At 44.9% G+C, this 21822-nt stretch overlaps 1 protein-coding gene across 1 annotated transcript in view; it reads right to left on the reverse strand.

Moving 5' to 3' along the window:
• Positions 1 to 481: 481 nt before the first annotated feature.
• LOC8027012 (disintegrin and metalloproteinase domain-containing protein 8-like) overlaps positions 482 to 21822 on the reverse strand; it is a 42964-nt gene continuing 21623 nt past the window's right edge. The window contains exons 9-11 of the mRNA XM_040214136.1: positions 12662 to 12679; positions 9949 to 10060; positions 482 to 635 (exon numbers count right to left, since the gene is read on the reverse strand). Coding sequence (XP_040070070.1) covers positions 482 to 635; positions 9949 to 10060; positions 12662 to 12679 — 284 coding nt within the window. The remainder of the gene's footprint in view (positions 636 to 9948; positions 10061 to 12661; positions 12680 to 21822) is intronic.

Genomic DNA, 21822 nt, shown 5'->3' on the forward strand with positions numbered 1-21822 from the left:
ACACTAAAAATATGTTGCTTTTTGAAGAAAACAAATCTTGACAGTGAAAAAAAAACTGCATACTCGAGGGCGGGCTTTGTTGGAGTGTCGATGCTAGGAAGCCAATGGAATGATACACCGACCAATCTTACGCCGGATGGCGGATCGATTTGCCTCTGTTTTATTTTTTTTCCTTTTTTGAATTCTGCATACTTTGGCGTACATAGCGCACTCTCAGTACCATCAAATTTACTTATGCTTACAAATCTGTCAATCACAACTACTACTGCTGACAGACTAAACCTAACCTGCCAACAAGACAATGATAATCACAACCCTTCCACGTCGCTCACCTTTTCCCATCTTTTCACTTGTATTTTTTTTCTGACATTCTCTACCAAAGTAAGGCAGCAATGATTTTAAGAAAAGCAAGTTTATAACCTGATGCTCAACGACTATCCACTATCTTGGAGAATTTCAGTTGCGAGCAATATATAATATCTTACATTAGGCAGTTCTTCATCTGTTCGTAGACGCAGCGAGAAAATGGTGAGCGTCCAGGCATATTCATTGCAGGGGCCATCACATATCCTGCCCCCAGACCACATTTAAGACCTGCATATCCAGTACCTTCTCCTTCGTGTGCCATTCCCAATCTGCATATTGTAAGAAACAAAAGTCAGGAACAAAAGCATGAACAGCACATCACCCAAAAAAATAAGCTTCTGTACAGTACCTTTTAATAACAATCTCAGACCAAACCGGGACCCGATTTGCGAACCATATGAGAGATCGGAATTGCGTTGAACTGGAAAAAGATCTATACCGTAGCCGAACATCGAGCCCCCGGAGACTTCTCGCCGGTTTTCCTCCTTCCGAACAGTCGATGCATTTGAAAGGTGCTATGAGGCATTAGTTTCAATTAAATGTCATGTGACTGACACAGGACCTTCGTGAGATATGCTGCGATCAGCATGCGCGTAGTCTAGACGTTCGCAGCGCTGAACTGCAGGGATGGCTCATTGCGGTGTTGGAGTCCGTTGTACGGCTAAACGAGGTAAGGTTTTAAAATGTTGGATGAAATGTTTTTTTTTTTTAATTATATTTTAAAGATACAGTTTCCGAACACTTTTTTGTTTATTTAAAGCAAAGTTTTCACAGCTTTTCCTTCTTTTTGAGTTAACTAGGTTACGCTGTTTTTCAAACGGTGACTTGAAGTACGGTACACTCGGGACCTCGCCTGCGAGTACTGTACTTGGCTTCTGGGTTTTTTTAATCGGCTCTATGACCTCTATTTTGCATAGGCTTGTGCCTAGAATAGGGCATAAAGGTCACCAAAGGAAAAAAAACGCGTATTTTTTTCTAGAAACGTTTTCAAAACCGGATTTATGTTATATTTTTTTTTTCCAAATTTAAGGCAGACGGCGCCGGGTAGAAAATACTTTTTATCTGGCAAAAACAAATATAACGCCTCGGTCTTTCTTTTTTTTTTTGTGGTAAGATTTTGGAATTGTTACGGTTTTGCGACTAAGTTGAGGAATTAACGGATGCTGTCATAATCGCCGGAGCACGCACGCAGAATTAAGTTTGCAATTTTTATGCGTTGCGATAACACACTCTTTTCTTTTCGTTTTCACAATTAGTGTGTACTAACCGGAAGCATAACATGTATACAATAACGAGCCCTTGATGTCCAACTCCGTCCAAGCGTAGGCGTCTTACGCTGCCTTGAGTGTATTGCATATATTTTGTGAAACGGTGGATTTCTACGCTAGTTGCTTGCTGAGCAACATTATTAAAACATCGCAATAAGACAGGACAAAAGTAGGAGCACAAAAGGTCTCTCCTGCGTCTGACCTGTTTTGCTCGTTCTAATTTTGTACCGTCCTTTTGCGCCGTTTTTAATAATGACGTATAACCTTAAGTAACACGAGCATTTTCATCGTTCAAACTAAAAGATACTGTCAAAGTTTGTTAATAAAAGCGTGAATATGTGTACTTCTAAAAAAATGCGTATGTTTAAATTCGTTTTGCTACAGATGCCGCAGACAAACATGTCAGTACCACATTCAGTTCAAACCAGATAACGTTTTTTTTTGTTTTTTTTGTTTTACTTGAAACTTGTCATTCTAGTTCCTATTAAATGTGCGTTGTTATTAGTTTCAATATTTGAACAATAAACCTTACGTTTTACTGGTGTTCTCTGGTCAGCTTTTTTACGGACACAGAGACGCATTCATAAGGTTGTGGAGCACATGAATAAATAACTATAAAAAGCATCCGCCGAATGAGAATGGACATTTAGCGTTACTTGTTTCTTTTCCTGGCTTGACAAGAAGGCAAGGTATTCAAACTCATGCATTATAGATAGTGAAAAAAAAACTGAAGGAAAATAAAATCATATTTTACTCTTCACTTAAAATAAGTTAATTGTTTTCTCGTGATGGAAGTATTTTTCAAAAAATAATTTTTAAACGTCCTTGGGCGTAAGTATTTATATATTTTAATTTTGTTTAAAAGATAATTTTATTTATGAGACTGTTTTTAAGCAAGAAGTAGTGTGGTAACATTGCTTCAGTTATTATCATTCGCAAATATATATATATATATATGTATATATATATAGAGAGAGAGAGAATAAGAAAAGAACCCTTAGTGAAAACAGCAACAACGGACGATTTAATCTTCGACGTTTCGGCCGGAGTGCGGCCGGAGTCAGGAAGAACTTTTACAGGTGAACGCGGGTGGTATTTATACAATGCTACGGTCGAGTCCAAACTTCGACGGAGTGACAGTTGGACATGGATGAAGAAAGAATAAAACAATTAAAACAGGGACAGCACAACCACATCTTTCAAAAGGAGCTTTCGTGAGAGAGAAGCCAAGAGCAGTTCTAATCCGGGTGAAGAAGCTTGACGGTCGGGACCAAGTTTCAAGGACGGCGGGGTGACGGTTGTAGCTTCTTGAGAGGGGGCGCAGGGTCACTTTGTGGCCGGGCGGGCAGGGGTGACCTGGAGGGTGACCTGGACGTCCAGGTCACCCCTGCCCGCCCGGACACAAAGTGACCCTGTCAAGTTGGCCTTGCACAAACTTGTGAATACGTTCTTTCTCACGAGTCACGACCCGAATATAGCCACGTGTAGATATCATGAAAAAAAATCTAGTTATATTCACGCACGCGCTTGTACTTTGTGACTGAACACTTACATCTTAGTGTCTTGAAGCACTATTTATTCTGTGGTTTTTCTTTTTTGTGTGAAAACGCTTTTTAATCGGGTGACTCAATTGTGGAACAACGATACACGCGGAGGTCACTGCACATGTTTTGTGTTTTGACTAGCGCCTGAGCTCCACACTGCGCATGTTTCGTATTTTGATTTGCGCCACTACTCTTGCGTGAAAATTTTCAAACACTAGTTTTGAGAACCAACTTCTGCAAAGTTAGAATATGAAGTAAAAAGCCTACTGTTTATTTTATGCAATAAAGCTTGGTGAGGGGCGTTTTCTAGTTTTTCCTATTTTTTGGTGTTATAGAAAAGTAACTGAAAAGTAACGTCTTTACTTCTTAAAAGTAACAGTAACTGTAACGAGTTACTCTTTTGTTGCGGTAACTGTAACGGTAACTTCGCTACTTTTTTCTGAAAGTAACTGTAACTGTAACGAATTACTTTTTAAAAGTAACTTACCCAAGACTGAGAAGAACCTACTGAATCGTGCGCGCCGATGGTCATCGTCCCCAAAACGGCTGGCGAAATTCGCATTTGTGTTGATCTTACACAACTGAACAAACACATTCAGCGCGAATATCACCCCATCCCATCAGTGGAGCACACGCTGGGAAGGCCATCGGGAGCCAAGATCTTCTCAAAGCTGGACGCGAATTCTGGGTTTTGGCAGATCCCTCTAGACGAGAAGTCACGACTCCTGACGACATCCATCACTCCGTTTGGAAGGTTTTGTTTTAATCGCCTACCATTCGGAATCACGTCAGCACCGGAACACTTCCAGAGACGTATCACACAACTTCTCCAAGGAATGGAAGGAGTACTTTGCCACATGGACGATATCTTGATATGGGCGTCATCGCCCGAGCAGCACGAGCAACGTCTGCGAGAAGTCCTCAAGAGACTCTCATCAGCAAGACCCACGCTCAACGAGGAAAAATGCGTCTTTCAAGTGACAAGTATCAAGTTCCTAGGTCATCAAGGAGACAGCGATGGTGTCCGTCCAGACGAGACAATCGTCAACGCAGAGAAACAGATGCCCATACCGACTTCAAAGCAAGAAGTCAAGAGCATCATGGGTATGGCGACATACCTAGGACGATTCGTGCCAAACCTGTCTGACCTACTGCATCCACTATCGTCACTGCTCAGTTCCAAAGTGGACTTCGTGTGGGATCATCCTCATCAGAAAGCCTTCGCAAAGTGGAAGGAAATCCTCTCAACCTGCCCCGTTCTCGGAATTTAAGACGCCAACAAGCGATCGATTGTATCGGCAAATGCGTCATCCTACGGCCTGGGAGCAGTGCTGCGTCAAGAGCAGGAGGATGGATCATATAGTGTCATTGCCTATGCGTCCAGAGCACTCACCGAAACAGAGAAGAGGTACGCCCAAATTGAAAAAGAAAATTTGGCACTCACGTGGGCATGCGAAACATTCCGAGATTACATCGTGGGAACGCACTTTGTACTGGAAACCGACCACAAACCACTCATTTCTTTGTTCGGATTAAAGTCATTGGACAACCTAACCCCAAGGCTTCAGAGACCGCGCATGCGTTTAATGCGCTACTCATTCGAAGTTGTCCACGTTCCAGGCAAGGAACTCGAAGCAGCTGACTCGTTGTCAAGAAGCCCTCTGCCACAGCGGCAAGACAGAGAGATGCAAGAAGAAATCGATTGCTTCATTCGACACATAGAGACGTCCCTACCAGCAACGTAAACGAGTCTCCAATGGATAACGGCAGATCAAAACAAAGACCATGTTTGCCTAAGACTCGCCAGCTACAGCCATAAAGGTTGGCCAAATCGTCGAGATCTCGGAACAGACCTCAAAGAGTACTACGAGTACCGTCATCACATTGCCGTGCAAAACAGCCTTCTCATGAATGGTTCTAGAATAGTGGTACCAGAATCCTGCCCTCCACATATCGTGCAACAACTTCATGAAGGACACATGGGCATAGGAAAATGCAAAGCACGGGCAAATGTATCGGTGTGGTGGCCGAGAATAAACGATCATATCGAGCGCCTGGTCAAGAACTGCGAAAAGTGCATTAAAACTGGCCAGAACCGAAAGCTGCCCCTCATCCCGTCAGAGTTTCCTAGTCGACCGTGGGAGAGAGTAGCGATGGACCTGTTCTTCATTCACGGGAAATGGTGGCTAGTCGTCGTCGACTACTACTTTCGCTACCCCGAAATCGCCCGACTGGAAAGCCTCACAGCAGCGTGCGTAATAATGCACTGCAAATCGATATTTGCGAGGCATGGCATCCCAGAAGTAGTGGTGTCTGATAATGGTCCTCAGTTTGCGGAAACCACAGGTTCAGCATTCACAAAGTTCTCACAGACCTACAGATTTACGCACATCACATCAAGCCCTCGCTACGCGCAGAGCAATGGGATGGCGGAGGCTGCAGTGAAGATCATAAAGAGATCACTCAGCAAAACGGAAGGTCCGTACGAGACACTCATGATCTACCGTTCAAAGCCTCTGCCCAACGGATACAGTCCGACAGAACTTCTCATGGGGAGAAGGATGCGTACAACCGTACCGATCGCCACTCAGCTCCTGGAACCAAAGCTACCCGATCAAAAAGAACTGCGTCGCTATGAGCAAGAAAATAGGAACCGACACGGAGTGCGTCAACTCGATCCACTGGGCTCTGGAGAGCGAGTTTATGTCATTGACCTCAAGCGAACCGGAGTTGTTCAGAACAAGGCCCATACACCACGATCTTACTGGATAACGTCTAAGGGTCAGCAAATCCGAAGAAATCGCACGCATTTAATTTCTTTCCCCGACGAACAAGATAAACAATGCATCGAAGAGTTCCCCGAAACAACCACGAGGCCCGAGGAAACGTGTGCCGACACCTCCTACAAACATTCTCGTCATGGCCGGTGTGTAAAGGAGCCAGACCGTTTCGGCTCTTCTTCGAAGCTCCCTTAGAAAGAGGAATGTTATGGAGGTCGCCGACGCGCCGACGCTAGCGAGCTCCAAAGTCCAAAGCGACCGAGCGAGAGCAACCGTTCGCGCGCGGAGCCCCATCCCGCCGCTTCGCGCGTAACCTGAGCGCCCCGTACCAGAGGCGCCTTTCTTTTATTTCGTTTTAGATTTAATAAACGAGACGTCAGTCTTCAGTCTGACTCCGGCACGAAAGGTTGTCCATCTGTGCCTTTCGTAAAATAACGTAAAACGAAACAATGTCGGCACCCTAGAGCAAGATAAACGAAGAATTCGAAGCGTGCGACTGCTATCCCAACCTCCTCTCCTGTGCATCTGTCTGGTCTCCCACCCTTTTCACCACCGTATGCGTCTGGCCAAATACTTTACTGGGTGGAATACGTTCCACTCCACTCATTCGCATTAGACAGAACTCCTACAGCGCCAAGTAAAGCCCTGACGGAGGAAAGATCCACGCCAAGCCTTCCTCTTTTTTTTTTGGGGGGGGGGGGGGGAGGGGAGGGGGGTGCGAATAAGCTATCACCATCATCAGTCGCTAACATTTTACGACTGCCCACTATGCTACGCCAGCGGTCGGTGCGCCAGCGCAAGGCTCGAGGTGTGAAACAACGACAAATGTGTTGCGTGGTGTTTTCGTTAGACACTTTGTCGAAACGATGCACACAATATACCCCGAGTTTCAGCAAACATTAGTTTTGTCTAGGTTTCTGAATTTGGCTTTTAGAAACAAAACAAATCTCCCCAATTATGTGTATTTTGCCATTTTCCGTTCAAGAGACAATCTGTCATTTTCTGTATTGCGTATATTATTTCAGCGACGTGCGCCACTAGTATGGTGTAGTTTTGGAATTTGTATCCTCTAAACGAGGAAACACTATTATTCCTTGTTTTAGGGCGCTACCGTCTGTTGGTCAGCAAAGCATTTTGTTTTAGTCCCTACTTTTCAGTTCTTATTTATTTGGCTCCGGAGAGCCGCGGCACCGTGGAATGGCAGCAGCCCGTACTATAGAGGCCCGCGGTGCCGCGTCTAGTGAACATGATAATGTGATTAGTATATACATGCATAATGAGGACGACATGGATTGTTGGTATTGGGGAAGATGGCAGTCCGATTCGCAGAAGTCTAGATTTCGTGGAGGTGGTTTGGGCGGTTCAGCTGCCAGGCATGGGGATCTGTCACGCCGTTCGATCGGGGCATGAAGGAGCCCCAGGGACATAAAGGCGCTGTTGCGCACTGGGGTCCACTCGGGTTGAAGCATCAGGCTCCATGGAGATAGCCCAGTCAAAGTAGAAGCCGCCGCTTCCGAGGGACCAGGGCTCAGATTGAGGCACCACCGTCGCCCGGTGTGTCATCCTCTCAACGCCGTCGTCGTTGTGTCCTTTATTTATACGCGTATATACGTATAAATCAAATAAGATGGATAAAAAGACACACAATCGAACGGCCGGCGGCGCGCCGCTCCAGTTATATCTCTAGTTATTTCTAGTTGTTTTCAGTTGGACACGCCTGAAAGAATTTTTTTCAGTTTGTGTCTGTAACCGAGCTAAAACTTTACGTACACAGGCAAATTCAAAGCAAAATATATACATTACAAGTGTCTGTGACCCTTGTATGCGGAGGGCAAGTTCGTCTGCTTCTTGCGCAGGGGGTAGCGGTGACGTCAGAACGCCGAGCCCTGATTGGCTGATCGCGCCCCCCTATCTGAGCATCGTCTGCTCCTTTGCAACGTCGTCTGCTCGCAACGTCGTCTGCGTCTGTCTTACCTCTCCTGCGACTTTCGTAAGTCGCAGGAAACGTACTTACGCCAAAAATATGCGTAAGCCATAACTTAAGAACAAATTTGTATTCACGAAACGAAATTTTCGCAAGTTTTGCGCAGGTTACGACGAAATCCTACGACAGCTTTGAAGCTGTCGTACGCACTTCTTACGATCAAATCAGCATGGCCGACAGCGTCGCGGTCGCGACGACCCACGGACGTTTATTCTTCTATGTGCGCTTCTCATGCGTCCCGACTTCAAGCAGCAAGAAAAAAGCAAAAAGTACTTGAAACAGACCACGACGAACAAGAACGCTGGATCCACAAACACCCGGGAAAAGCTCCAACGGCCATGATTCCACCGAACGCGACCAAGCGAGCATTGCAGTTAGGCCTAGCAGGCACTCCCGGACTCGGCGACCGTCTGCCCACGACCGGCTGGCGTGCTGAATGGAATATGCCCGCGCGACCCTTGTGAACCCTTCCCGTATTATACTTTGATCGCTGACCTCACTTTTGGATTAAGAGGTCAATTTCTTCCTCTTGTTATCTCCTTGTTTCCCGAGGCCACGGTAACTCTCGCCGGTGAAAAAGCGGTGAATCTCCGACAGACGCAGGAAAGGTAAAGCAGCCATCGCTTTGACTAGCAGGCGTAGAGCAGACGACGCCAACTGCGCCAACCCGCCGACGCTGTTAAAGAATGGGGGGTCTCGCCGCACACGAAAGGAGGGACAAAGTATTTGGGAGGGAACTTGCACGCTCACCTCCCGGTTCTTAGTAAACAAACCTCGGCGCCTCGGGACGCCTCGCCAGTGAGTCCTTTGAATTCCCCCTTGATGCGCGTCTGCTAGTTGTTAGACAAAACCAACGTACCGCTCGAGTCATTTCGTCTGCCCTCTGTGAAAGGCGAAGTCGAGCTCGCATGTAAAGACCTGCACTTCTGAAAGTCGCAGGAAAGGTGAGACAGACGCAGACGACGTTGCGAGCAGACGACGTTGCAAAGGAGCAGACGACGCTCAGATAGGGGGGCGCGATCAGCCAATCAGGGCTCGGCGTTCTGACGTCACCGCTACTTCCTTTCTCATGCGCAGAAGACGAAAATGAGCCCACTTGCGAGGCGTATTGTATTTTTGTAAAGCCATATTATAACCGCCACATTCTTAGTCAATATGCTGTCACAAACGCAAGGTACAAATTTCTTTTTGGATAAGCCTATGTAAAGGTACCGTGGCCGTAAGCTGCTCGGTGCACGGCGGAGTGCTAACTTTAGAGGGGTATAAAGCGGGCCGAATTTGAAACTCTCGAGGAATAAACCGTCTTAATTAACATACCGAAATTTCAACTGAGGTGTGTACTATAAGTCGGAAGTTATTATATTCCTCCCGAACTTTACGATTCTTCATTTCAGTGAGAAGAAATTTAAAATTTTGCCGAAGAGGCCTTTAGGACACACTGCAACAATATTATATCGGGCCCAGGGATAAAACGTATACAATCCTGAGGTTCAAGTGGGTATTAAATAAGACTGTATCAGTGCCCTCTGTAGATATCCCGAGGAACTGAAGGATTTCTGCAGTAGTTTGGCTAAAATTATCATTTTACTGCGTTCTGCTGGAAATAGCCAGAAGAGGGTGCAAGGAGACCGTGACCAGGAATACTGGGGATGCCTTCGATAATGCATGGATGGCCCGAGTCTAGGGTATAGATACGACCTTGTTTGAACCAGTTCGAGCATGCTAGAAACAGCAACCCATCCGACGGTTCGCACGCCTCACTCCGCGGAAACGAAACCATGTACAATCTGCCTAACCTGATGCAAAGAAAACCGCAATAAAAACCCGTTCGATACAAAGTTATTAACCTAAACGATTTCCAGATGTCTTTCTTTCGTTGTGTTAATAAGCTAGAGAGCGCATAGGATACTATTATGCCAAGAACGAAACGGCTATTTTAAATTACTTTATGGGCGAAATGATATTTAAGTAGTATTGAGATGAGGCATTCATAAGGAAATACTTACTGGTGACCCAATTCATGGGCAATAAGTAGTGCGGATGATTTATCGTCCAATCCTCGAACCGATTGAACGGTTACTTTTTCGGACGTGCAGATACCACAGCGAATGGTGCATCCTGAAAATATATTTTCTTTAATCAAATACTGTACTATCGGTATAGATGTTTATATGTTTTCAAAATCGCGGAAGCAAACTTTGTGCAAAGACCGGGCGGGTGAGCTGCATAATGCGTCGCAGGTATGGTGTGCTATACACATCTAAGGAAGGGGCGGCCGCTAAGGGTTATCCTCATTAAATTATATCTGGAGTTCAGCAACGTAAAGTCTTTAGCAAGCGAAATTGAATATATATATATATATATATATATATATATATATATATATATATATATATATATATGGGTGGTTTCATATCAAATCGTGCTGGCCAAAAGGGTCGAATTTTTAATTTCGACGAAAAAAATATATGTTATGGCGCCGTTTCTAAAACCGCAGTCGACACAAACCGCAAGTTCGTCGGATTTTTTGTTCTCGACTTAGGAAGTTTTAAAGAGGCCGCGGCGAAAATCAGTGTTTTTCACACCCGTCGTGGGTCGGATGTTTCGCTTGATCTCCCGCCATGGATTTTCAGTCCACATTATATTATCTTTTTTGAAGCACTCTGTGGACACACTTAAAAGGCTCCAATACCATGAAATCATTTTAGGCCTTTTGCTTTTTTTCTGTAAAAATGTCAAAAACGCCTCCTCGGTCAATTGTTGACAAACTTTGACAATTAATTACTGGCGATCTACTTGGGTTACACCGATATTTTTTATGTCCACGGAGAGCCCGAAAAACGCTCTTTATATTTATTATAAAATACTTGGCTGTATAAAATATCCTTTGCGGCACGTTTACGTTAATATTATAAAAAAACCAAAAAGCACCATTTTTGAAATTGATTTTCTCAAAAAACCCATTTTTTATTTTTTTATTTTTTGTTCAAATGTAGATATGATAGTTTTCTACACGAAAATCAAGCCTAGAAAGTGTATATATTGTTTGTATGTTCTACATTTAACCATCAATATCGTACAAAAATGTGTTTTTACGGCTCGAAATGGACTTGCCAATTGCGCGTCTTCACAAGCTTGCAAATAGTTTTTTTTTATTTTTTTCAACGTTCCCACATAAATATGAAATACAGTATTTCCACCCTGATATATTTATTGATTATTTAAATTTTATTATAGGCGGCAAGCTACATCGGAGGAGTTCCAAAAAGAGAAAGCAACACTTCTTAACAGACCAGCAGGTGTCGTAAATTTTTAGCGCGTAGGAGTCGGCAGACGTCTTATTGATTCGGGGCCCTCATTGGCCTGCATGAACGTTCCGCCCTTTCGGAGCCAGCAGATGACCACGAACTTTCGCGCTCGTTGTGTTAGATGGGACGGCCCGTGAAAGTAAAGCGAGCAGCGCACCCTGTGTCACGAGGAGTGAAATGGTACGATTCTGTCGTTGACGCGGCGAACAGTGACAGCCACCCAGGAGGAGTCTGTCAGAGTATTGCGCAAGGGAAAGCAAAGGAATCGTTGCCTGAAAGGATGAGGACACCACGGCCTTACAATGTCGACGGTCAACAACTGTTCTGCCAGCCAAAACAACGCCGCGTGCGCGCTAAAACCGGCGGCGCGGGACAGAAATCCCGCAGACGCACACACGAAGATGGGCCGGTTTCATTAGGGATGTGAAGAAATTTGAAACCAGCCATCCGTGCATGCGTGAAACGATACCGCCTGTTTGCCCTAGCTTCGAGCGCCCTATCCTTACCTTGAAACGGCCGTGCTCTCTCTCTTTCTCTCCGGGGAGATCCGATAGCACCGAAGGGTTATCTATTAAACTTGAGGAAGAAAACGAGAAGGGAGTGTTTAAGTTTATATATCCCCACCAACCCGTTCGTTCTGTCCTTATAAAGGGTTATCTCTTTTGGAAACAGCAAAGCCCGGAGACTGACATTAAAACGAGCGTGTTGGTAAATATATTTGTGTTTGTATTCTGCCCGGAGACTAGTTGGGTCGAAGTCAGCCTCCTTGTCAACTATGACCGTTTGTGAAGAGTGGGCTTCTCCTGAGATGAAACGTTAGCGCCGGCTGACGTGTTCTTTTGAAAAAGGGAAAGGGAAAGAGAAAGTTTGAGTAACTGCAGAAACTACCTCGAAAGCTCCTCTCCCGATATGAAGCTTGAAGCATAGTCTCGGTTACCTTCTCGCGCATCGCCTGCTCGGATCTATTCTTCACTTTCTTTCGTACAGCCACTGTTCCGCACAGCCGTCGTGGATGTGCGTAATAGAGGGAGGAACAGATTCGAGCATCATCTGGACGCAGTCATCCTGCCAGACTTCAATGTCGTGGGACCGACTCGTGTGTGTTTCTTCGCCCCGCTGAACTTTGTTTCTCGAGTGCGGTTTTTTCTGAACTTTTTTTTTTTCAATGTTTTTTTTACTATCTGTTTGTTAGCACTGTTCAGTTGCTGGGTTTATTTCGTCATGGCGTAGCGGCCTGGCGGTGATGTAGAGAGCGTGTTCGCACGCATTTGGTTGCGTCCCGTTTAGGGAATGCCCGGGGGAGTTGGTTTTTGTTCTTGCCATGTGCGGCTGAGTTTTCCCGTCTTTATTAAATTATTGATTTTTTTGTTTTACCTTTACGTGCCGTCGACTTCTTTGTCTGACTCTCCACCAGGCGTGGACCTATCGCCTTGCCACCGCTCGAACCTAAATACTTTATTTATTTTTTTTAACGCAATTTTCGTTAAGATCGGAGTTGGGCAATTTAATTCCTATTTATTTATTTTTATCTCCTACCCCTGTCCATGACACACCCTCTGTGTGTTTCGGACAGTTTCTGTGTCACCACTTTTGTGTATTACGGAAGTGAAAGGACATTCCCTGGTGACCAGTGCGATGTGCGGTGAACAAGCCCCAGTGTTTGGTTTGGTAAAGAATTGTATATAATATATCGACGATGTGGTGGCTTTCTTTGTCTTAGTAATATGACAGCTAATAGCTAGTCGTGCTAGTTTACTTTGAAAGGTTTATAAATCGAAACAATACAACGTCTGTGCCTTTTGGTTATTGAAAGTCTACTAGGCCTGCTGATTTGGTTAGATATGTATCTCATGGTTCCCACTCTTATCAAAACATACATAAATATTCAATACCACAAAATCTGTTTATAATTGATTACAAAATGCAGAAGAAATTTCAAGAAAACTTTTTCGCAATTCATAGAGACGCATGGGTCGCTATGTCTGACGGAAAAAGATTGATCGGAAAAAGACGTCTTGCAAAACAAAGACGTCTTTTGCCGATATTGAGGCCTAAATGTAAAAAATGCAAACAAAATATACACTTTTTAGGCTTGATTTTCGTGTAGACAACTATCATATCTACATTTGAACAAAAAATAAAAAAATAAAAAATGTTTTTTTTTAGAAAATCAATTTCAAAAATGGTACTTTTTGGTTTTTGCATAATATTAACGTAAACGTACCGCAAAGGATTATTTATACAGCCAAACCATTTTATAATAAATATAAAGACCGTGTTTTGGGCTCTCCTTGGACATAAAAAATATTGGTGTAACCCAAGTAGATCGCCAGTAATTAATTGTCAAAGTTTGTCGACAATTGACCGAGAAGGCGTTTTTGACATTTTTACAGAAAAAAAGCAAAAGGCCTACAATTATTTCATGGTATTGGAGCCTTTTAAATGTGTCCACAGAATGCTTCAAAAAAGATAATATAATGTGGACTGAAAATCCATGGCGGGAGATCAAGCGAAACATCCGACCCACGACGGGTGTGAAAAACACTGCTTTTCGCCGCGGCCTCTAAAAATTCATAAGTCGAGAACAAAAAATCCGACGAACTTGCGGTTTGTGTCGACTGCGGTTTTAGAAGCGGCGCCATAACATATATTTTTTTCATCGAAATTAAAAATTGGACCCTTTTTGCCGGCACGATTTGAGATGAAACCACCCATATATATATGGGTGGTTTCATCTCAAATCGTGCCGGCAAAAAGGGTCCAATTTTTAATTTAGATGAAAAAAATATATGTTATGGCGCCGTTTCTAAAACCGCAGTCGACACAAACCGAAAATTCGTCGGATTTTTGTTCTCGACTTATGCATTTTTAAAGAGGCCGCGACGAAAATCAGTGTTTTTCACACCCGTCGTGGGTCGGATGTTTCGCTTGATCTCCCGCCATGGATTTTCAGTCCACATTATATAATCTTTTTTGAAGCACTCTGTGGACACATTTAAAAGGCTCCAATACCATGAAATAATTTTATGCCTTTTGCTTTTTTTCTGTAAAAATGTCAAAAACGCCTTCTCGGTCAATTGTCGACAAACTTTGACAATTAATTACTGGCGATCTACTTAGGTTACACCGATATTTTTGATGTCCACGGAGAGCCCAAAACACGCTCTTTATATTTATTATAAAATGCCTTGGCTGTATAAATAATCCTTTGCGGTACGTTTACGTTAATATTATAAAAAAAACCAAAAAGTACCATTTTTAAAATTGATTTTCTCAAAAAACCCATTTTTTATTTTTTTTATTTTTTGTTGAAATATAGATATGATAGTTGTCTACACGAAAATCAAGCCTAGAAAGTGTATATTTTGTTTGTATGTTCTACATTTAAGCATCAATATCGTACAAAAACGTGTTTTTATGGCTCGAAATGAACTTGCGAATTGCGCGTCTTCACAAGCTTGAAAATAGTTTTTCTCTTTTTTTCAACGTTCCCACATAAAAATGAAATACAGTATTTCCACCCTGATATATTTATTGATTATTTAAATTTTATTATAGGCGGCAAGCTACATCGGAGGAGTTCCAAAAAGAGAATGCAACACTTCTTAACAGACCAGCAGGTGTCGTAAATTTTTAACGTGTAGGAGTCGGCAGACTTCTTATTGATTCGGAGCCCTCATTGGCCTGCATGAACGTCCCGCCCTTTCGGAGCCAGCAGATGACCACGACCTTTCGCGCTCGTTGTGTTAGATGGGACGGCCCGTGACAGTAAAGCGAGCAGCGCACTCTGTGTCACGAGGAGTGAAATGGTACGATTCTGTCGTTGACGCGGCGAACAGTGACAGCCACCCAGGAGGAGTCTGTCAGAGTATTGCACAAGGGAAAGCAAAGGAATCGTTGCCTGAAAGGATGAGGACACCACGGCCTTACAATGTCGACGGTCAACAACTGTTCTGCCAGCCAAAACAACGCCACGTGCGCGCTAAAACCGGCGGCGCGGGACAGAAATCCCGCAGACGCACACACGAAGATGTCCCGGTTTCATTAGGGATGTGGGGAAATTTGAAACCAGTCATCCGTGCATGCGTGAAACGATACCGCCTGTTTGCCGTAGCTTCGAGCGCCCTATCCTTACCTTGAAACGGCCATGCTCTCTCTCTCTCTCTCCGGGGAGATCCGATAGCACCGAAGGGTTATCTATTAAACTTGAGGAAGAAAACGAGAAGGGAGTGTTTAAGTTTAATTATCCCCACCAACCCGCTCGTTTTGTCCTTATAAAGGGTTATCTCTTTTGAAACAGCAAAGCCCGGAGACTGACATTAAAACGAGCGTGTTGGTAAATATACTTGTGTTTGTATTCTACCCGGAGACTAGTTTGGTCGAAGTCAGCCTCCTTGTCAACTATAACCGTTTGTGAAGAGTGGGCTTCTCCCGAGATGAAACGTTAGCGCCGGCTGACGTGTTCTTTTAAAAAAGGGAAAGGGAAAGAGAAAGTTTGAGTAACTGCAGAAACTAGCTCGAAAGCTCCTCTCTCGATATGAAGCTTGAAGCATAGTCTCGGTTACCTTCTCGCGCATCGCCTGCTCGAATCTATTCTTCACTTTCTTTCGTACAGCCACTGTTCCGCACAGCCGTCGTGGATGTCCGTAATAGAGGGAGGAACAGATTCGAGCTTCATCTGGACGCCGTCATCCTACCAGACTTCAATGTCGTGGGACCGACTCGTGTGTGTTTCTTCGCCCCGCTGAACTTTGTTTCTCGGGTGCGGTTTTTTCTGAACGTTTTCTGTTTTTTTTTCAATGTTTTCTTACTAATTGTTTGTTAGCCCTGTTCAGTTGCTGGGTTTATTTCGTCATGGCGTAGCGGCCTGGCGGTGATGTAGAGAGCATGTTCGCACGCATTTGGTTGCGTCCAGTTTAGGGAATGCCCGGGGGAGTTGGTTTTTGTTCTTGTCATGTGCGGCTGAGTTTTCCCGTCTTTATTAAATTTCTTTTTGTTTTACCTTTACGTGCCGTCGACTTCTTTGTCTGACTCTCCACCAGGGGAGGACCTATCGCCTTGCCACCGCTCGAACCTAAATACTTTATTATATTTTTTAACGCAATTTTCGTTAAGATCGGAGTTGGGCAATTTTATTCCTATTTATTTATTTTTATTTCCTACCCCTCTCCATGACACACTCTCTGTGTGTTTCGGACCGTTTCTGCGTCACCACTTTTGTGTATTACGGAAGTGAAAGGACATTCCCTGGTGACCCGTGCGATGTGCGGTGAACAAGCCGCAGTGTTTGGCTTCGTAAAGAATTGTATATAATATATCGACGATGTGGTGACTTTCTTTGTCTTAGTAATATAACAGCTAATAGCTAGTCGTGCTAGTTTACTTTGAAAGGTTTATAAATCGAAACAATACAACGTCTGTGCCTTTTGGGTATTGAAAGTATACTAGGCCTGCTGATTTGGTTAGATATTTATCTCATGGTTCCCACTCTTATCAAAACATACATAAATATTCAATACCACAAAATCTGTTTATAATTGATTACAAAATGCAGAAGAAAACTTAAGAAAATTTTTTCACAATTCATAGAGACGCATGGGTCGCTATGTCTGACTTAGGTCTTGCAAAACAAAGACGTCTTTTTCCGATATTGAGGCCTAAATATAAAACATGCAAACAAAATATACACTTTCTAGGCTTGATTTTCGTGTAGACAACTATCATATCTACATTTTAACAAAAAATAAAAAAAATAAAAAATGGGTTTTTTGAGAAAATCAATTTCAAAAATGGTACTTTTTGGTTTTTGCATAATATTAACGTAAACGTACCGAAAAAGATTATTTATACAGCCAGAGAATTTTATAATAAATATAAAGAGCGTGCTTTGGGCTCTCCGTGGACATACAAAATATCGGTGTAACCCAAGTAGATCGCCAGTAATTAATTGTCAAAGTTGGTCAACAATTGACCGAGGAGGCGTTTTTGACATTTTTACAGAAAAAAAGCAAAAGGCCTACAATTATTTCATTGTATTGGAGTCTTTTAAATGTGTCCACAGAGTGCTTCAAAAAAGATAATATAATGTGGACTGAAAATCCATGGCGGGAGATCAAGCGAAACATCCGACCCACGACGGGTGTGAAAAACACTGCTTTTCGCCGCGGCCTCTTTAAAAATTCATAAGTCGAGAACAAAAAATCCGACGAACTTGCGGTTTGTATCGACTGCGGTTTTAGAAACGGCGCCATAACATATATTTTTTTCATCGAAATTAAAAATTCGACCCTTTTTGCCTGCACGATTTGAGATGAAACCACCCATATATATATATATATATATATATATATATATATAACGGTGGTTTTTTAAGCTTAACAGATTTGTTTAAAAAAAGCCGTGAAAGTTACACTTACCCCGCTTGTGCAGGTGAGCTATACGGCCAGGGGGACATATTATAGGGGCTAATAGTAACGATCAGTCGGCTATTTAATTAAAATTCGTTATTAGCTTTTTAATTAATTAAAATAAACATATGGTTCCAATTAGAAACATGCTCAGCGTCATCGAAAACCACTGAATCAGTAATTTTCACAAACACTTTGAGCGCGTGAGGAGCGTAGTAGTGCACTAAAGTTACCTCTCGTGGAGCAGGTACATAGCTAGCGGTTGCGATAAGGCCCCCCGCGCGATTTTTTCGTCTTATCTAGCCCCAGCCTTGTACCCGCTTCACGAGTGGTAACTTTAGTACAATACTACGCCTCTCACGCGCTCAAAGTCTTTCTGAAAATGACTGATTTAGTGGTTTTCGATGACGCTAAGCAAGTTTCGAATTGGAACCATATGCCTATTTTCATTAATTAAAAAGTTAATTAATGAATTTTAATTAATTCGACGATTGCTCGTTAAAAATAGCCCGCTATCATATGTCCCCCTGACCGTATAACTCACCTCGACAAGCGGCCCAAATGTAACTTTCACGTTTTTTTTTTAAACAAATCTGTTAAGCTTTAAAAAAAAAACACGCTGTATATATATATATTCTCACGAATGGCGATGCGACAAACAGGAAATAACTGAAGAAACTAAAACAGAAGATAACAGCAGAGCGTCGCGGGACGACGGCGTAAAAGCAGATTCGAACGCTGGGGCGAGACTGAGTGCATATCGCTACTCGGGGCCCCTTATGTAAGCGCGTTGGCTTTTAGAACAACCGGTTTAGAGCGTTCGGTGACAAGACCATTCGGAACTCGATCAGTCGAGAATGTTCTCGAACTCGCGAGAACGCAATGTTGAAAGAAAGAATAAAAGAATATTCCACCGCCTGGAATCGACCCTAGATTTTCCGCGCCACAGTGAAGCTCGGTAACCACTCGGCCACGCACGCGGTCGCTCGCCAACGCGGGTAGCATTACTCCCCCCTTCAAAAGGCATCGCCTCGATGGCAAGTGAAAGGCAACAAAACAGAGCAACACAAGCGAAAGAATGGGAAAATACGGAGGCTGGCAAAACACAATACTATCAAGTGTTCCACAAGATCACAGTTCGCAGTCTTATCGCGCGTAGTACGGCTTGAGGCGCACGACGTGGACGACTTCCGGTTGTTGAGGGTGTAGTGATGAAGTCCGTGTTCCGTCGGGCATCACCTCGGAGTTCAAATCCCGAGTCGACGAAGTACTTTGTGTGGTCCGAAGTAGCGCTTTAGGAGTTTTTCGCCTAGACCGCGTCGTCGTATCGAGGTCCAAACCCACGCACGGTCTCCGGGCTTGGAGCGAATGTCATTCCGGCGAAAGTTGTTCCGCATAGCGTCGACACGTTGTTGATCTTGAATGCGGAGTCGGGTGAGCTGGCGAACTTCTTCGGTTCGTTGAGCAACCACCTGGGCGTCCGGGATCCCATCGTCAGCTGGTTCGGGGGGTAACATCGCGTCGAGCATGGTCGGTACTTTTCAACCATGCACCAGCTGAAACCGGGTTACTCCTGTGGTCTCTTGCACCACCGTATTGCAAGCAAACCTGACGTAGGGTAACACCTCGTCGTATGTTTTGTGCTCTCTGTCGACATACATAACGATCATGTGGGCGATAGTTTTGTTTAGCCGTTCTGTTAGTCCATTTGTCTGCGGATGGTACGCTGTGGTTTGACAGTGACCGGTTCCACTGAGACGAAGAATCTCTTGCGTCAGCTGTGCCATGAACAATGATCCACGGTCTCTAATGAGGGCTTTGGGAGCGCCGTGCCGAGGGCCAATGCACTCTATGAAAAACTTGGCGGCTTCAACAGCCTTACCTGATGGAAGGGCTCTGTCTCGGTGTACCGTGTGAGATAATCTGTGGCAACGATTATCCAGTGGTTTCCTGGCGTTGACGGCGGGAAAGGGCCAAGTAAATTCTTTCCGATCTGCTGGAACGGCATGGACGGGGGAGAGATCGGATGCGGAAGTCCTGACGGCTTTCTCGGCGGTTTCTTGCGTCGCTGACACTCGTGGCATGATCGAGTGTAGAGGCGAACTGTCTTCGGTAGCCTCGGCCGGTAGTACTTTTCTCGAATCCTGGCGAGAGTCCTGCGGTAGCCAAGGTGTCCAGCCGTTTGGTCGTCATGGCATCTTTGGAAGATTTCTTCTCGAAGACTGCAAGGAATAACCAACAGCCGTGCTGTGTGATTATTGTCGAAGTCCTCTTTGTACAGCACCCATTGAGATATAGACTAGATAGGCAGGAATCGTAAAAAAGCACGGTGAACCGCATTCGCTTCTCCCTCTAGGTGCTTGATGAGCGCTCGCAGTTCAGGGTCGCCACGTTGAAGTGCTCCCCTGTCGCTGACGTCCAGAGCGCCAAGGAAACACTCATCGTCGTCGTCTTTGATGCAGGCAGGACCGGCCTCGACTGGGGCCCTTGACAGGCAGTCGGCGTCATTGTACTTCCGGCCGGACTTGTACACGCGGTCACGTCGAATTCCTGCAGTCGTAGGCTCCACCGGGCGAGGCGTCCGGAGGGGTCCTTCAGATTCGCGAGCCAGCAAAGTGAGTGGTGGTCCGTGACGGCGCAAAAAGGACTGCCATTACGATATGGGCGGAACTTTGTTATTGCCCTCACGATAGCAAGGAACTCCATTTCAGTCGTTGAGTAGTTCGTCTCCGCCTTGGACAGCGTCCGACTCGCATATGCGATGACTCACTCTGCACCGTCTTGCATTTGGACCAGTACCGCGCCAAGTCCGGTGTTACTAGCGTCCGTGTGGATCTCTGTATCAGCGAACTGGTCGAAATGGCCAAGAATGGGGGCGTCTGAAGTCTTTGTTTGAGCCCATCGAATTACCGCTGGCGCTTTTCTTTTCATTCAAAATTCACGGCGTCCTTCGTGAAGTTTGTCAGCGGTGCAAACAGCTTGGTGAAATCTCGAACAAATCGCCTGTACTAGGCACAGAGTCCGAGGAATCTTCTCACGGCTTTCTTGTCAGACGGCGCCGTAAATGCAGCTATGGCGCGAGTCTTCTCGGAGTCAGGGATAACAGTTTAGATGTTCACGGCGTGGCCAAGCAACTTAAGTTCACCATAGGCGAATCGACACTTTGCTGGATTGAGTGACAGTCTGCGGGACTTGATGGCTTGAAGCATGGCTCGATGTCGTCTCAGGTGCTCGTCGAAACCCCGCGAAAGTACCCCGACATTGTCCAGGTAGACGAGGCACCTCTGTCATTTCAGACCTGCCAGTACGGTGTCCATGACACGCTGGAAGGTGGCTGGTGATGTACGAAGTCCGAACGGCATCACTTTGAATTGGTGCAGTCCGTTGGGGTGACGAAGGCAATTTTCTCCAGGTCGCGTTCGTCGACTTCCCAATCTGCAGTGCCACTCTTCAGGTCCATCAACAAAAAATTTCGGGAGTGGCGCAGTCGGTCTAAAGTATCGTCGATTGGGGGAAGCGGATAGACGTCCTTCTTCGTCACAGCGGTCAGTCGGCGATAGTCCACGCATAACCGTAGGGCTCCGTCCCTCTTCTTTACAAGGACGACTGGGGACGCCCATGGACTTCGTGAGTGTTGAATGATGTCGTCGAGTATTTCCTACGACTTGATCTTGAAAAACCTTCCTTTCCTTTAAGAAGATTCAAAACGGCTACTGGTGGACAGGGAGCGCGTATTCGTCGGTACTAATGTGATGTTTCGCCATTGGGTGTTTGGCGAACTTTTGATGATGTGGCAAAACAGTCGCTGTATTCGGCAAGGAGATCAACCAGTCGCCGGCGCTTATGAGCTGGGAGCTCGGTATCGGTGTCGAGCGGCGGCGGTGACGTACTCTTCAGCTGTGACGACGAGGCTTCCTCGGAGATTGCGGTGACCACGGCTGGCACCTAAAGCTCCTCGATGTGGCCCATAATAGTACCCTTCGTTAGGTGCTGCGGCTCCTCTCCAAAATTTCTCTCGAGAAGAGTTGTACGTCCTTCTTGGAGATCCGTTAGGCCTCGCGCGACGCCAATTCCTTTTTCAATGAGCAGTTGGATGTTTCCTTCTAGAAGAGCTTCACTGTGTATGGCTGCGTCGGTTTTGACGGTGACGTAAACACTCGACCAC

This window comes from Ixodes scapularis, unplaced genomic scaffold (assembly GCF_016920785.2).
Source record: "Ixodes scapularis isolate PalLabHiFi unplaced genomic scaffold, ASM1692078v2 PGA_scaffold0__279_contigs__length_252992795, whole genome shotgun sequence".
Lineage (NCBI taxonomy): Eukaryota > Metazoa > Arthropoda > Arachnida > Ixodida > Ixodidae > Ixodes > Ixodes scapularis.